The sequence below is a fragment of the Osmerus eperlanus genome, chromosome 12 (genome assembly GCF_963692335.1).
Source record: "Osmerus eperlanus chromosome 12, fOsmEpe2.1, whole genome shotgun sequence".
Lineage (NCBI taxonomy): Eukaryota > Metazoa > Chordata > Actinopteri > Osmeriformes > Osmeridae > Osmerus > Osmerus eperlanus.
This window is the reverse complement of record NC_085029.1, coordinates 107,667-125,793: the sequence shown is the minus strand read 5'-3', so window position 1 is coordinate 125,793 and position 18,127 is coordinate 107,667. Positions and strand designations below refer to the sequence as shown.

The 18,127-nt window shown below is 43.1% G+C and overlaps 1 protein-coding gene across 2 annotated transcripts; it reads right to left on the bottom strand.

Annotated features, from left to right (window-relative positions):
- Positions 1-13,313: 13,313 nt before the first annotated feature.
- On the bottom strand, positions 13,314-14,132 carry LOC134031447 (putative nuclease HARBI1). 2 transcript variants are annotated; one of them, XM_062475069.1, is made up of 2 exons: positions 13,529-14,132; positions 13,314-13,459 (listed from the first exon to the last, which is right to left on the bottom strand). In XM_062475069.1, the coding sequence occupies exons 1-2, from the start codon at positions 13,998-14,000 to the stop codon at positions 13,326-13,328; spliced, it is 606 nt and encodes a 201-aa protein (XP_062331053.1). In that variant the 5' UTR covers positions 14,001-14,132; the 3' UTR covers positions 13,314-13,325. The 2 variants fall into 2 exon arrangements, with proteins under 2 accessions (XP_062331053.1, XP_062331054.1); XM_062475070.1 differs by having other exon boundaries at positions 13,325-13,435.
- Between the last annotated feature and the right edge of the window lie 3,995 nt (positions 14,133-18,127).

Here is an 18,127-nt window from a genome sequence, read left to right as displayed (position 1 = left end):
TAGCCGTAGCCGTGGGAGTCGTCCAATGAATGTGGTCTCTGCCGGTGCTAAAGGACGCGGCAGGTAGCAGAGGGATGATCGGCACATGTGCTGCTAGGTAACGGTTGAGACTTGCGATTGTTTCCTTTTCGAGAGTAGACAGGCCAGGAGATGTGTTAATCAGAGGGATCGAGATAGAGGCGTGAGGAAAGGCAGCAGTGGCTTTGGTGAACATGGTCATCGCTTGTCTGGTAGAGGTGTCGATGCCAGTGGTCCGATTATTGAGGCCGAAAGCCAAAACTACCCGTTTCACGTGCACGGCGGGGGCGGAGATTTTCGCGAGGATGTTGATTGCGTGGTATAATCTCGCGCCCGGATAACAGTCGACCTGCACTGTCTCTATCTCGATGGCCGAAAGACGGTGGAGGTTGGAGTCCCCCATTATTATCGTCTGTCTGCTCGGAACCAGGCTCCAGCTGTTCTTGTTACCGCTGTGTTCGTGTCTAGTACAGAGTGGTATTAGTGGCACGGTGGTTGTCATGTCGGCAGCGCGTGTGGCGGAACCCGTGGTGAGTGGGGCTATTCTCCAGGCTCCCACTAAGGAGGACCCGGGTGCGGGCGTCGTACTAACAGCTTCCCCGTGAGATGAGAGAGAGTTGGACGGAACTTGTCTCCGGGCCTCCAGAGGGGAGGGGCCGGGTGCGGGCGTCACGGCAGCAACCGCAGTAGTGGTGTGGGCAGAGAGAAAGTTAAGTGGGGTACGTCTCCGGGCTCCCAGGGGGGAGGGGCCGGGTGCGGGCGCTAAGGCGGCCACCGCTGTGGTAATCGGAAAGCTTGGAGATACAGAAGAGAGAGGAGGACCAAAGAGGTCAGAGGAGTGAGGGAGGCCCGCCAGCAGTGCCTCACGTAGATTCACATCATCAGTCTCGTCTTCAGAAGAGTGGACCGGTGACGGTATTGGAAGCGCGAGAGGAGAGAGAGGTTGAGAGAGAGATGTAGAAAGAGGTGGGCGTGGCGAGGGCCCAGAGAGATTGGGGTCGCCCGTGTCCAGAGCAGAGGCCAGATCCGAGAGAGAGGGTTCATTATCCTCGACGAGAGGTGCTCTGAGTAGTGTGTTCAGGGCGGCAGGAGATGCCATTCGAGGGGAGAACGTAGCCAATTCTGACGTATCTAGCTGACTCCACTCTATACCGTCTGCTTCGGAGGTGTCCATCGGAACAGGAGCCGGAGAGAGTGTAGTATGACTGAGGGTTCTGGCCACAGCCCGGACCTGATCAAGATCAGGGAGGGCCAGAGGCTCCTCAGTCACCGCACCGTTGTTCGCCCGTGTGACCGTGGCCGTAGGTTCCACACGGGGTCGGCGCGGCGTGAACAGCGCGCGCGGCATCATGGAGGGCGTGATTTGGGGTCTGACGGGTCTGGCTGCAGAGACCGGAGGAGCCCAGAGTGCGTTGGTCGTAGAGGGGGGAAGAAGAGAAGAAGGAAAGACGTGTCCTGGTAGAGAAGACATGGCCTGGCGTATTGTCGCCTGAGAGATGGTATTTCCTAGATCGCGAGTAGCCCATCTGACTCCCAGCTCCCATGCGTCGGGCCAGTCTGTGAAGGTGGCAGCTCACCCCTACTTATGGTCCTCACTCCAGCCTTCGTGCTGTAGTTTAGGGTAACAGGGTCCGGCCGGTACTGACCGTTTATGTCCCTGCAGGTAATGTTCTACCTGGGCCAGTACATATCGCAGAAACAGCTGTACGACCAGAAGCAGCAGTACATCGTCCACCTAGCCAATGATCCTCTGGGGGCCTTGCTAAGGATCAACACCTTCTCTGTGAAGGAGCCACTGTAAGGAACACAAATTCCTCTCACACTAACACACAGATGTACATACACACACACACACCTCCCTCAATCCAACAGCATGCATACACACACATATGACCAGTAGAACACACTCCTCCTATGTTTGCCCAGGCGTGTTTCATGGGGTTTCCATGGAGAGGAAGCAGCTGCCTAATGACCCCTGGGAAGCGTGTGGTTTATTTTGAAGTGTGTGTAGACCATGTGGCAGCCAGCTAGCACTCACTGGTGTTAAGGTTGGCCTGCCTCTCTGTGAATGTGATCTAACGGATGTTATTGAGAGAGCAACCATCAGTGTTGTAACCCCAGGTGTGTGTGTGTGTGTGTGTGTGTGTGTGTGTGTGTGTGTGTGTGTGTGCGTGCGTGTCCAAGAGGTTTCATCTCCAGGCTGACCAGAAACCTCGTTCCTGTGTTAAACCCAGGTTAACAGTATGGAAATACTTTAGAAGCTTGTTTGAATTTTGAATCTAACTGGGTAATCAATACATTCTGATGTAGATATATTGTGTGTGTGGGGGTGTGTGTAACATGCCTGGTTCTCCCTGCCAGATTCCCAGAATGGCTTCACAGAACCGAGGAGCCAGAGTGAACCAGAGCGGGGACCTGGTATGATCTCTCCGACAGGTAGGATGAGATACACTGGGATGCAGTGCCAGAGACGCCCATCTCAGAAAGTGTAGCGAGCAAGATCTGGTGGTTGACCGTGTCAAATGCTGCAGATAGGTCCAGCAGAATGATCATGGATGACCTTGAAGCAGCTCCTGCAGACTGGAGGGGAGTAGTGACTGACAGGAGTAGGGGCAATGAGAGAGAAATGTCTGCCTCGGACAGAAGAGAGAAAGAGTTTAGACATTTAGTTGGGTCAGTCCTAGAGGGTGAGTGAGTAGGAAAGATGGGTTCAGGGAACTGACTGCTAATATCAACTACTTCTCAAAGAAGGAGGAGAACTTGGAAATCAACAAGTACAGAGCTCTGGGGTTGGAAATCAACAAGTACAGAGCTCTGGGGTTGTCTAAGTTTTCCTACCCGCAACAGAGTTTGGGCTGGTTCACAAAGTCCAACTGGCTATCTGTCCCTCCCCAGCATATATTTATACAGTGCAATTGAAACACAAGTATCAAAAAGGGTTCAGCTTGTTCTCTCGTGCGTCAGGGAGTTGTTCTTGCCTACGCGCGTCCCACCTGCTCGGGTGCCATCTCCACCCAGTTTCAAGGTTGTTTCTGAAAATGAAGAGATAGAGACACAAAGAACAGCCTGCTTCCCACACTCAGTGTGAGACCCAATGTTTAAGCCTGAGCACACTTCTAAGTTCATAACTTTAATAAGGACAATGCATAACTTTAATAAGTACAATATATTCTTTACCAGCCAGGACTCAACATACCTGTATGTTCTTATGCGTCAAAGGGCTAAGAACTGTGGAATTTTCAGACCATCTGAATATTATTGTTTTTTAGAAAAGGTTGTGCAGTGCTGCTAAAGCGTCGTCCAGAAGTCCACAGCTCTGCACTTTGGCCAGTAACTGTAGTCTGCCTTCCACTGCTACACACAGGTTCCACAACCAACAGGCTGCTGCATCATTGCAAAAAAATTGGCCTCTTCATAGGATCTGCAGTTTACATACAGAAGTGTTAACACCTCAACTAATTAATATATCACCACTGTTAACCCCTCCATGACGGAGATGCACTTATGCTCTCTTATTAATGGAACTGTTCTTATTTAAAAACCTAATATAGACCCTACAGATCTTTACAATTTTAGGCCCATTTCTAAATGATCATTTATGTCCAAAATACTGGAGACGGTAGTTCTTTCTCAGCTCTCTCCTTTTCTTAGTGAGAATTTTGTGTTAGACAACTTTCAGTCAGGTTTCATAGGACACCATAGCACAGAAACAGCATTGCTTAAGGTACTGAATGATTTGTTGTTGTTCGGTGATTCTGGGAATTGTGCTGTTTTAATATTACTTGACCTCAGTCCTGCTTTTGATACTGTGATCATGCTATCCTCCTGGATCGTCTCCAGCAATGGGTTGGTATCCAGGGTGTGGCTCTACAGTGGTTCCACTCTTATTTACATTTATTCATTTAGCAGACGCTTTTATCCAAAGCGACTTCCAAGAGAGAGCTTTACAAAGTACATAGGTCACTGATCATAACAACGAGATAGCCACAAAACATTGCGAGTAGCCAAAACATGGAGCACACATTGTGAACAACCAAAATAAGTGCCAAAGGGAAGAACCATAAGAGCATGTAGTTAAACAAGTTACAATTAAACAACATGAACTGCTATAAGTGCAAGTGTACCTGTGGAAAAAAAGCAAGCAACAATAATAAAAACAATATATCACAGCGAGTACAAAAATTTAAGTCAGTTACCACTAACCACAAGAGCAACAAGTCTCTAAGCAAGAGTCATTGTGATCCTTGAGGAAACTAACATCGGGTCAAGCGAACCATTCCTAAGTACCGTTGTACTCCCGGAACAAGTGCGTCTTGAGCCTTTTCTTGAAGGTGGAGAGACAGTCAGTGTCTTATTTGAAAGATTGAACCTTTTCTGTCAATATTGGAAATATTTCCTCCTCTTCGGCAGCGATTACATGTGTATCTCAAGGTTCAATCCTGGGTCCAATTCTATTTTCTTTGTATATGCTCCCTCTGGGCTCCATTCTCTGTAAACATAATATACCATATCACTCTTATGCTAATGATACACAGTTATACTTACCGTTAAAACCAGGTGATACCAACTCTCTGGTGTCCCTTTTTGATTGCCTTAAAGATATCAAGTGCTGGATGGCCAAACACTTTCTCCAACTTAATGAGAGTAAGATGGAAGTGATTCTATTTGGTACCCCCAGATCAATTGATGATTTATCAATAAAAAAAGGGCCCCTTGTCCACCAATGTACAGTCCCATGCCAGAAATGTGGGTGTTATCTTTGATTCAGCACTAAAATTTGACAAACAAATGAATTCTGTTTCAAAGGTAGTTTATTTAATTTAAGGACTATTGCAAAACTAAAATCTTTACTCTCTTTCAAGGACTTGGAAATTGTTATTTATGCACTTATATTGTCTCAATAATAAGCACAATGCATAACTTTAATAAGCACAATATATTCTTTACCTATCAGTTAATAAATGTGTGTGGCAAAGTTATTTTGAAGTAATTTATTAATTTTGTTCCAAGATGTGATGACTAAAACATTATTAGCCCACATCAAGTCCAAACCATGGCCTTCTGCAGTGTCTTGAATTTATACATAACTTCCAAATACAATTTTCAATTGCTGCCACGTTCTTTTTTTTGGCTATTATGCTCAACCTCCTGTTGAGAATATTTGCCAGTGATTACTGTCAGAACGGTTTCAGACAGCTCATCAAATTACGCTTAATTATCAGTAGGCCTAAATGCATTAGTTATGTGAAGTAGATTTGGTAGGCCTACAATTTACGCATTTTAACGGTCGTAATGGTTTGACAATTTGTCTCCCTTGTCGTTAATTGCGGCAACATTGGCCTTTTTGGGGACAACTAAAAAAACTCTAAAAAAAATCAATTTATGCAGCTGAAAATAACACCACTCAGCTGGTTTACGCTTAGCTTTTTGTGACATAACAGTGCGTTTACACTGCATCGACGCAAATCGCTTGCCATCGTTCTTCTTCCCACAGTGCACCACGCTCAGGGGGCGTGTCAAACAGATTAATGCAGAGTTGTAGTTCTCTAAAGTCACTGCTGTAGTTCGTATAATGTCATGGCAAAGTGTGCAGACAAAATACAACTTTTACACACATTAAGAAAAAATCCGATACGCTTTCTAGATCTGACATGATCTTATCTATTGCACACAATAGGTTATTTTTATCCCACTTTTTTTAGACCGAGTGAAAGATTAAATGCCATCCGCACTCTATGTAACCGGTCTTGTGCCGGCTGGAATACAGAGTTGTCTATGGTCCATGTTGTATAATGTTGTATTTATAGTGTTTAGCTCATTTTTATTAATAATGTGTTGTAATAGTTACAATTTCTGCAAGCTAGCTAGGACTTTAACAAGGTTTTCAGGGTTTCAAGGTTTTCAGTAACATTGTAAATAATTGTATTGTATTGTATTGTATTGAGAGAACAAAGGTTGTGCCCTTGCCGAAGGCAAAGCACACCCAATAATATATATCTGAGAGAACAAAGGTTGTGCCCTTGCCAAAGGCAAGCACACCCAATTACAATCAATTTGAGACAATATAAGTGCATAAATAACAATTTCCAAGTCCTTGAAAGAGAGTAAAGATTTTAGTTTTGCAATAGTCCTTAAATTAAATAAACTACCTTTGAAACAGAATTCATTTGTTTGTCAAATTTTAGTGCTGAATCAAAGATAACACCCACATTTCTGGCATGGGACTGTACATTGGTGGACAAGGGGCCCTTTTTTTATTGATAAATCATCAATTGATCTGGGGGTACCAAATAGAATCACTTCCATCTTACTCTCATTAAGTTGGAGAAAGTGTTTGGCCATCCAGCACTTGATATCTTTAAGGCAATCAAAAAGGGACACCAGAGAGTTGGTATCACCTGGTTTTAACGGTAAGTATAACTGTGTATCATTAGCATAAGAGTGATATGGTATATTATGTTTACAGAGAATGGAGCCCAGAGGGAGCATATACAAAGAAAATAGAATTGGACCCAGGATTGAACCTTGAGATACACATGTAATCGCTGCCGAAGAGGAGGAAATATTTCCAATATTGACAGAAAAGGTTCAATCTTTCAAATAAGACACTGACTGTCTCTCCACCTTCAAGAAAAGGCTCAAGACGCACTTGTTCCGGGAGTACAACGGTACTTAGGAATGGTTCGCTTGACCCGATGTTAGTTTCCTCAAGGATCACAATGACTCTTGCTTAGAGACTTGTTGCTCTTGTGGTTAGTGGTAACTGACTTAAATTTTTGTACTCGCTGTGATATATTGTTTTTATTATTGTTGCTTGCTTTTTTTCCACAGGTACACTTGCACTTATAGCAGTTCATGTTGTTTAATTGTAACTTGTTTAACTACATGCTCTTATGGTTCTTCCCTTTGGCACTTATTTTGGTTGTTCACAATGTGTGCTCCATGTTTTGGCTACTCGCAATGTTTTGTGGCTATCTCGTTGTTATGATCAGTGACCTATGTACTTTGTAAAGCTCTCTCTTGGAAGTCGCTTTGGATAAAAGCGTCTGCTAAATGAATAAATGTAAATAAGAGTGGAACCACTGTAGAGCCACACCCTGGATACCAACCCATTGCTGGAGACGATCCAGGAGGATAGCATGATCACAGTATCAAAAGCAGGACTGAGGTCAAGTAATATTAAAACAGCACAATTCCCAGAATCACCGAACAACAACAAATCATTCAGTACCTTAAGCAATGCTGTTTCTGTGCTATGGTGTCCTATGAAACCTGACTGAAAGTTGTCTAACACAAAATTCTCACTAAGAAAAGGAGAGAGCTGAGAAAGAACTACCGTCTCCAGTATTTTGGACATAAATGATCATTTAGAAATGGGCCTAAAATTGTAAAGATCTGTAGGGTCTATATTAGGTTTTTAAATAAGAACAGTTCCATTAATAAGAGAGCATAAGTGCATCTCCGTCATGGAGGGGTTAACAGTGGTGATATATTAATTAGTTGAGGTGTTAACACTTCTGTATGTAAACTGCAGATCCTATGAAGAGGCCAATTTTTTTGCAATGATGCAGCAGCCTGTTGGTTGTGGAACCTGTGTGTAGCAGTGGAAGGCAGACTACAGTTACTGGCCAAAGTGCAGAGCTGTGGACTTCTGGACGACGCTTTAGCAGCACTGCACAACCTTTTCTAAAAAACAATAATATTCAGATGGTCTGAAAATTCCACAGTTCTTAGCCCTTTGACGCATAAGAACATACAGGTATGTTGAGTCCTGGCTGGTAAAGAATATATTGTACTTATTAAAGTTATGCATTGTCCTTATTAAAGTTATGAACTTAGAAGTGTGCTCAGGCTTAAACATTGGGTCTCACACTGAGTGTGGGAAGCAGGCTGTTCTTTGTGTCTCTATCTCTTCATTTTCAGAAACAACCTTGAAACTGGGTGGAGATGGCACCCGAGCAGGTGGGACGCGCGTAGGCAAGAACAACTCCCTGACGCACGAGAGAACAAGCTGAACCCTTTTTGATACTTGTGTTTCAATTGCACTGTATAAATATATGCTGGGGAGGGACAGATAGCCAGTTGGACTTTGTGAACCAGCCCAATCTCTGTTGCGGGTAGGGAAACGTAGACAACCCCATAGCTCTGTACTTGTTGATTTCCAACTGCTGCATTAAAGCTGATATTATGGGACCTCTGCGACTCCAGAACACTCTTTCTAGAACACAGACTTGTGTCATTGAATACCATCATTACATATTGGAATAGACACATAGATTTTGAATCCTTCATAGGCTAAATGATGAGCTTTAAAATAAAAGGGAAAGATAACGATGACTAAAATGGGAATTCACTAAAATAAGTATTATTGCACAGATCCAGGTCAGACAGAAGGTGACCCAAACTGTAGCACACTTTACTTGGCATTTGAAGCTGGCTGTTTGAAGGGCAGGGGCGGAACATTTTAAAGGGCTGCTACTGCACGACATGGGCTCTCACCAGTGTAACAATGGGAATGGGACGACACCCCAAGTGTCGTCACAGCCTCACTTTGGGAAATAATGCCCTAGTGGGCACATTGTAGGGGAGACTGTTGGGCACAGCATCTAATCGTCTTCTTTGGGAAAGGGCACCATTTACACTCATGTAGGGGCAGCATAAAGGGTACTTCATAACAGCACCCTTTTCCATTGGAAGTAAGGGCACGGGAACAGTCAAATTTAGACCATTGGTCTCATTATTGCCACTCTAGAGGGCATTTTAGAAACACTTTGGCAGTCAGACCCTGAGTCTTCCAGTGGGCCTGGACACACCCATGGGGACAGTATATTGCACCTATAACATTGGGGAAGCCAGAAGGAGGGGATGAAGTAATACAGAGGCTTGTCAACATATAGGCAATGAAAATACTTTATACAACTGAATAAAAAGTCTCCTCTTTGTGTTTCAAGATTACCTGGAAAACTGATGAGAATATTCAGGTACTGCTTTGGAGCAAAGTGCATCCATCATATTTCCTTGCATAGTTGTAAAGAATGTATAATACATTATAACACATATTCTAGAACTGTAATCACCAGCTGCATATCAGGCACGGCACTAACTATAATCCCAGTTATTAATATGTGTGGCATTTTAATCACTGAATGCATCACGGGCACTGTGCACGAGTGAATATAACAACAGGATTTATGAAGGATGCATGTCTTAAAGTTATGTATTGTGCTTATTAAAGTTATGTCTTATGAAACTTAGAAGTGTGCTCAGGCTTAAACATAGGGTCTCACACTGAGTGTGGGAAGCAGGCTGTTCTTTGTGTCTCTATCTTTTCATTTTCAGAAACAACCTTGAATCTGGGTGGAGATGGCACCCGAGCAGGTGGGACGCGTAGGCAAGAACAACTCCCTGATGCACGAGAGAACAAGCTCAACCCTTTTTTAATACTTGTGTGTTTCAATTGCACTGTATAAATATATGCTGGGGAGGGACAGATAGCCAGTTGGACTTCGTGAACCAGCCCAAACTCTGTTGCGGGTAGGGAAACGTAGACAACCCCAGAGCTCTGTACTTGTTGATTTCCAACTGCTGCATTAAAGCTGATATTATCGGACCTCTGCGACTCCAGACCACTCTTTCTAGAACACAGATTTGTGTCATTGGATACCATCATTACATATTGGAATAGACACAAAGACTTTGAATCCTTCAGTTGCTACAGAAGAAGCAAAGACAAAAGCAAAGGAAAAACCTACAAAAAGGAAACAGCTACTGAAGAAGCAAAGACAAAAGCAAAGAGAGGGGGCTCCTCTCTCTCCTTGGTTGAGTGTTGATAGGAGGTGAGTTGTTGGGCGACTTCAGAAAACATGAACACGTGCTAAAACGATGGGCGTGTTTGGCTCAATTAGGCCTTAATTAAACACAGGGGAGTGAGAGGGGTATGGCCTGGAGAGCCAATCACAATCCACAGGAGGTGGACAAGCGCCTTCCTCCAAATCCCTATAAAACTTCCTGTTTGGCTCAATCAGCTCAGTACTTCTCTGAGGAAGCCTTGATGAGGTGAAACATTAAAAGCTCTCTCTTCTTTTAAAAACTTCTTATTCTTGTATTCTTTTATGGGGGAAAAAAAACTTTTAGCTCTTTTTAATCCTATGGTTTTATTCAAAATCTTTGAACTTTTAGTCCTTTTAAAGACCAATTTTCTGCACATTTGGCACACAATATATAGCACTTTATAGGCAGTGGGCACCTCCTGAGTTGGCTCAGCATCCTTCTTCTGGTGTGTTAGTGGGGGTGGATAACATTTTCATACACTTTATTTTTTGGTTCAGAACCTCTTATTCAAAGCGCAGGGTTATAGGGGCTGGCCAAACAAAGGGTTTATTTACACTAAACCTACCTAAGTGCTATTGGAGCAAATGAGGAACCCCATCAAAGTTTTTTTAGAAATGCTTTTATAAAAGCCAACTTATTTGATGTGCAGTTGAAGGACTAATAGGAACACACCATAGGAAACAGTAGGGATGGGCAAACATGGAGAAGTTGCTGTTCCATCGTGTCTCCACTTCAGCTGTGGCCTGTCCATCTGTCTTTGTACAACTGCCAACCTGTCCTTGGCTATACAACTTGTTTTAAATAATGTTACAATCCTCCTTGCTTTTGAGCGGATCGCTGCCATATCAGGAGTATCATCAAGGGCCTTTTTCGCCACTAAGTTCAGTGTACGGGCAAAACATGACTTATTTTCATTAGTGAGGCACAGAGAAGCAAGTTTGATGCATTGTCGGTAACAAGACACCTGACTCTGCCTTGCAGACCCAAGTCTGCTATAAGAAAATCCTTTGCATCCTTAATATGCTGTGCTGTGTGTGTTCCAGTGAACTTACAGTTAGGTCCATAAGTATTTGGACATTGACACAATTTTCATCATTTTGGCTCTGTATACCACCACAATGGATTTGAAATGAAACAATCAACATGTGCTTTAAGTGCAGACTTTCAGCTTTAATTTCAGGGTATTTACATCCAAATCAGGTGAACGGTGTAGGAATTACAATACATTTTATATGTGGCCCCCCCCTTTTTAAGGGACCAAAAGTAATTGGACAATTGGCTGCTCAGCTGTTCCATGTCCAGGTGTATGTTATTCCCTCATAAAGGGAGTTCTTTATTTCATTGACAAGGAGCAGATAAAAGGTCTAGAGTTCATTTCAAGTATGGTATTTGTGTTTGGAATCTGTTGCTGTCAACTCTCAATATGAAGTCCAAAGAGCTGTCACCATCAGTGAAGCAAGCCATCGTTAGGCTGAAAAATCAAAACAAACCTATCAGAGAGATAGCAAAAACATTAGGTGTGGCCAAATCAACTGTTTGGTACATTCTTAAAAAGAAAGAACGCACTGGTGAGCTCAGCAACACCAAAAGACCCGGAAGACCACGGAAAACAACTGTGGTGGATGACAGAAGAATTCTTTCCCTGGTGAAGAAAAACCCCTTCACAACAGTTGGCCAGATCAAGAACACTCTCCAGGGGCCTGTTGCACAAAACTAGGATAAGGGATTAAGCCAGGATATCTTGGTGATCCTGGCTCAATTGATCCGTAATCCGGTTGCACTAAAGATGGATAGGGGGCAGGAGGATATGTTATGGTATAAATTACCATGGAGATTTATTCTGTGGAGCTAGCCTGCTCCAGACCAGGCTAAATTCCAGGATCTATTTAATCTCATCCCTAATGTCAGTCAGCAGTCACCACAAATGGAAACCAATAGTTATTTCACTGCTCACTATACATTGTTATCACATATAACTAGACCCACTGTCATTATTTAAACGTTTGTGATCATTAATTTCAATGATTTTGGATAAAAAATGATTTTTAGATGATGTTGCTATCATTAGATAATTTACAGTTTCCCATAGACTATAAGGCTATATATAAAATGATAGAATATTAGGGCCACAGAGGGGAAAAAAACACAAGTCATAATATTGTAACCAGTTGTTTTAAAGGAGGACAGTTGTTAAAATGACAGATGTGGGGCATTTCGTGAAATTGTACTTCAGTATGGTTTCATAAACAAAGATGCTGATGTGCCAGAATATTAAGTATCACATTGTCATAAGTATCAAAACTGTAAAAACAATATGTAGCTTTTCTGCAGAAAGAACCAGCCTCATAAATTTATGACTTTATCCTTTTTCTTCAGTGTGGCCCTAGTACTCTGTCATATAAACAAATACACATTCCATATGAATATAAAAACACAATGTGTAACATTATGTTCCTTTATTGAATAAGGACAAAACAAAGCAGGTAAACCATCAGCTCCTTTCGAAACTGAAGTCACAGTGACTCTACAAGATGGAAAGCACAGAATCCAAGCATATTATACCAAATGATACATACACATTCAAAGGTCTGTATATAACACACCCTGCATGTCTGCACACTAAAATAAATGCAGGACAAATCCATACACATCAACTGAACAGACAAATGAATGGATGCAGTAGCCTCCCTGCAGCCTTGTATTACACACAGTATACCGCACAAACATCATAAGAGGCCAAATTCGTAAAAAAACGAACCCAAAAAAACCCAAATTCCTCTGCCACCGCAGGACATATTTAACCAAAATTGAAAGCACACATACTAACTAAAATAATTCAACACATATTGGTCCCTCAGCAGCCGACCACTGTCGTCATCAGGGAAGATTGCCGGATTGTCCCAGTCCATGGCTGGTGGCACTCTGGGGGCCCTCTCCTTCCTCAGGCAGGCCACATTGTGGAGGACAGCACAAGCCACAGTAATATCACATGCCCTAACAGGGCTGACACTTAATTTGTGAAGGCAGTAAAAGCGTGCCTTCAGGAGGCCAAAGGTCATTTCAACTCTGGCCCTGGTCCTGGCATGGGCATGGTTGTAGGCCTGCTGTGCTTCCTGGGGGTCTGTGAAAGGTGTCAGGAGAAAAAGGCTGGCAGCCATACCCCCTGTCTCCCAGCAACACACCAGAGAATTCACCTGTCAACACAAAATCTCATCATTACTACCTCATAAACACAGTGATATTCTTGACACAGCCATGATGGTTATAAATAGGGGTTGTGTGGCTTACCTTGTGATAGGCACTGATAGATTTCAGAGGCCCGAAAGATTCTGGAGTCATGGACTGAGCCAGGCCATTTTGCCACAACATTGCTGATCACAGTCAGCATTGCAGACCATCTGAAATCATAAGATGAGGAATATTACACCAATCAATGCACATCACTGGCAATGCAGAGTGTTCGTCAATGGACAATATCAAAAAGTTATGTTCACCTGAACATTAATGCTGTGAAAGGATTTCCTATTCACAAAATCGGCCTCATGGGCACCTGAGGGGGCTTTTATCCTTATGTGTGTGCAGTCCACTGCACCAATGACATTGGGGAAACCTGTCACACAAAGTAATGAGTATCCTACTATGTGTTAACAGTTGTCCTGTAATTTGTAGATCCTCTTACCTGCAATCCTATAGAACTCCTCTTTGATGTCACAGAGTCTTCTGTGGCCAGGGAAGGAGATGAAGACATCTGCTAATGCTTTGATAGCCAGACACACACTCCTTATTGTGCGGCAAATTGTGGCCTTGTTCAGCTGTTCTGCATCCCCCACTGAGTACAGGAAGGCTCCACTAGCAAAAAAGCGCAAGGCCACACAAACCATTTGCTCCACACTCAGTGCATGGCTCCGTGCAGTGCGGTGCTTAATCCTGGGACCCAGTAGTCTGCATAGATACCTGATGCCATCTGCAGAAAACCTGTATCTTTCATATAGATGGTCATCAGGGAAGGCCAGTGGGTCCAACCGGTCCCTGAAGACCCTTTCTCGCCTGAAGGCTCTCCTCAGCACAAGTGCTTCTTCATCCACCACATCTCGCACAAATGGGCATGCCATTGTCAGAGCAGAAAGGAACACACAATTTTGGGCCTTCATATAGGCTAGTGGCCACACCTGGTGCTGGGGGGGTGGGCAAAAGAGGGCGATGCCTTATAACGATGACTTGGTTGTACTGATTGCTGGGAAAATAAAAAAAACCTTAGAAAGATGCCACCGTCCTGTGTGCTCACAATAAGAGCTCCTATGTCATGGCTCACTTGACTTTACGAGAATATACCTAATTTCTATTTTCAGCTGTGTCATCATCTTGGAGCTGGGGGAGGAAAGAAAAATAATGATTAATACATTTGTGTTACAGTTAGCATACAGTGTACATTGAAGGCATATCTCACCTCCCTCTCAAGTTTTTTTATTTCAAGGTCCAGTTTCCTAATTGTCCTCTTTTTTATTTCGGACTCCAGTGCAAGATTTTCCATCTTTTTCTTCTTGTACTGAATGTCTATGTCTGCCAGTTATATTTGGCGCCGGAGGTGGTTGCCATACAACTTTCTGATAGCTTGTGAGCTCTGTGAACACAATACAATTAGCGCAGCTGGAATTTGGCAGGATGTGGTGTCCTTTTATTAATACGCACTATGTTGCCAGGCTGGTTTTCCCACTGTATAGCATCTGGGTCCTGTAAAAGAAATTAGATTTTTTGATTTTGATGAGGACTCCTCACCATTGTAGAGTAAATAGTACTTTCACAGTCTTAACATGATACCTCATGCCTTCTGGAATCCAGAGAGATGGTCTCCTCCTCATCATCGTCTCCATCATGTGCTGTTGCTGCTGCACTGGGGCCTTCACCCTATCACATTTAATCGGATTCATATTGAAGCTAGTAGACAAGACATGCCAGGCCTACAGTATGCCTTTGATGGAGTACTCACTGGATCAGCATCGTCTGGTGCTTGTGCTGGTGGCTCTAACAGGAACACAGTGCTGCCAGACACTGCAAGGCAATAGGTAAACCAAAGTCAGACAGTCCAAATTGATTCAATATGAATGTGGTTGTATCCCATGTAGAGATGGAAGGACATACCTTGAATGAAGCGGGTGGCATCTTGGGAGGAACCTATGCTCGTCTCTTTCCCCCCAGGGATCCCCTCTAAGACGGGCCTGCCTTTATTTAGCTCCAAGGCCATGTCCTCTGCTGGGGTAAGGTCAGCCTTTGGTGACCCACCACCCGTGCCTTGTCTGTGGGTATTCTTTTTCACTGCTAAAACAGTACAGACAATGTGTGAGCAGGCACCTTCTGGGTACAATATATGCTTGTGCTTTGTTAAATATTAGTCAGGGACCATACCATTCTGCAGAATGTTCTTGTATTTGATTTTGACCTGCTGCCATGTCCGTTTTGGCCCGTTCATGTTTAATCTACACACACACACACACACACATTTAATGGAGTCACACTGCAAAAAATTACTTGGTATTTTTGTCTTGTTTTCAGTAAAAATATCAAAAAATGTATCATAGCTTTATACAGTGTGATGGAGTTACTTTACACAATTTCACTCATATCTGCAGTGCATTTCAATTAAAAATTTAACCGTTTCATAATTACAGTACAACTGCATTTTTGGAGATGTGAATTAAATATTTGAATTGTAATTGTGATGTTTCAGCGGAGCGGTGAGTGTGTAATTGTGCACTACTTACGCATTCAGGCGGTCTGCAATACTTTGCCACGCTTTTTCTCTTTGCTTTATCACTGTGGCGGTGTTGCCTTTCTTCTTAATTATATCTTTTACCTCCTCGTATGCCTCCATGAGGATTTGTGCTTCCGACGGGGAAAAGTACGCGGCTCTAGTTGCCATGGTAAATCAGTTAATCTGTGATCTGTGGCGGGGTCTATTTGAGTGAGCCGTGAGTGCGCACCTATCCAGGATTGGTTTCACCTGGCTTAATGAATCCGTGTCTGCTCATCCTGGCTTGGTCTTTGTGCAACCAATTAAGCCTGGACGCACATGTTTTGGCTTCATTGAGCTCAGCTGAGTCATTTATCCCGGATGTCTTAATTCTACTTTTGTGCAACAGGCCCCAGGAGGTAGGTGTATCTGTGTCAACGTCAACAATTAAGAGAAGACTTCACCAGAGTAAATACAGAGGGTTCACCACAAGATGTAAACCATTGGTGAGTCTCAAAAACAGGAAGACCAGATTAGAGTTTGCCAAAAAACATCTAAAAGAGCCTGTACAGTTCTGGAACAACATCCTATGGACAGATGAGACCAAGATCAACTTGTACCAGAATGATGGGAAGAGAAGAGTATGGAGAAGGGAAGGAACTGCTCATGATCCAAAGCATACCACCTCATCAGTGAAGCATGGTGGAGGTAGTGTTATGGCGTGGGCATGTATGGCTGCCAATGGAACTGGTTCCCTTGTATTTATCGATGATGTGACTGCTGACAAAAGCAGTAAGATGAATTCTGAAGTGTTTCGGGCAATATTATCTGCTCAGATTCAGCCAAATGCTTCAGAACTCATAGGACGGCGCTTCACAGTGCAGATGGACAATGACCCGAAGCATACTGCGAAAGCAACCAAAGAGTTTTTTAAGGCAAAGAAGTGGAATGTTCTGCAATGGCCAAGTCAATCACCTGACCTAAATCCAATTGAGCATGCATTTCACTTGCTAAAGACAAAACTGAAGGGAAAATGCCCCAAGAACAAGCAGGAACTGAAACAGTTGCAGTAGAGGCCTGGCAGAGCATCACCAGGGACGAAACCCAGCGTCTGGTGATGTCTATGGGTTCCAGACTTCAGGCTGTCATTGACTGCAAAGGATTTGCAACCAAGTATTAAAAGTGACAATTAGATTTATGATTATGTTAGTTTGTCCAATTACTTTTGGTCCCTTAAAAAGGAGGGGGCCACATATAAAATGTGTTGTAATTCCTACACCGTTCACCTGATGTAAATACCCTGAAATTAAAACTGAAAGTCTGCACTTAAAGCACATCTTGATTGTTTCATTTCAAATCCATTGTGGTGGTATACAGAGCCAAAATGATAAATTGTGTCAATGTCCAAATACTTATGGACCTAACTGTAGCTACACCCAGCAGTCTTGAACATAATTCATCTTCTTTGGTGAAGTGGCATGTAATGCCCAGGTATGAATCCATGTTATTGGAGGTCCACAAACTGCTCAGCTGTCACCTTCTCCTTGGTGTGGTATTTCTCACACACATTGGGCCTCATTCTCGAACACAGTTAAGAATTTAAGAAGGAATTTCTTCTGAATTGGATTTAGGAAAACATTTGGCATTCATGAAAGTTTTCTCATCTGGGATTTGTTCTGAACTTCCGTAGAATTTACGAACTCGAAATAGCAGTCGTAAATCGCCCAGAGTTGTCTCAAATGCGATTCCTTAAAAAAACACAAGATGGGCAATCGCATTTAAGTAAACTCCATGTTAGAAGTGTTAATGAATTTGTGAGAAATCGTTAGTGATTGCGTTCACATCAACTCTACAGACATCCTCGGATAAAAATAATTATAATAATTTACCTTGCTTAGTGTGCACACTGTTAGATCCAGTGGAGAACAATTCCACTGCTCATCTTACTAGTATCAGAATGGGATTTATTCGCCATGAAAGTTTGCACAGACAAGGAATTTGCTTTGGCAGGAATGTGCATACAAATTGTATGTTTAAACGTATGATGTTGTATGTGACAAATAAAACCATTGCACTTGACAAATAGAACCATTAACTTGCACTTGAACATCATATAAATTCAACCAGGCCATCCAATTATCACTGATCACTCGACCTTTTTAAAGGGACGAGTGTGCACCCTAGGCATACAATATGGCACAATTGCTTTTCGCTTGGACATAACTTAGATTCCTGTTGCTTTCCTAATTGTGTCGATTCTGACTGCACACGTCACTGCTGTTGCGTGCCCTTATAACACAAGCTCTTCTCCTGTCTGGCCCCCCAATGGTAGAATCAACTCCCCACCTCCATCAGGGACACTGACTGTCTCGCCACCTTCAAGAAAAGGCTCAAGACGGATGTCTTTTTCTTACGTTGTTTTTCCGAAGCCCGTAAGAAAAATTTCAGAAGAAACTTCAGAAAATGTTCGAGAATGAGGCCCAATGATCTTTAACGCTCTTCTTGTTAGAGTGTAGGCTGTATCCAGCCCAACAAATACTCTGAAGCCCT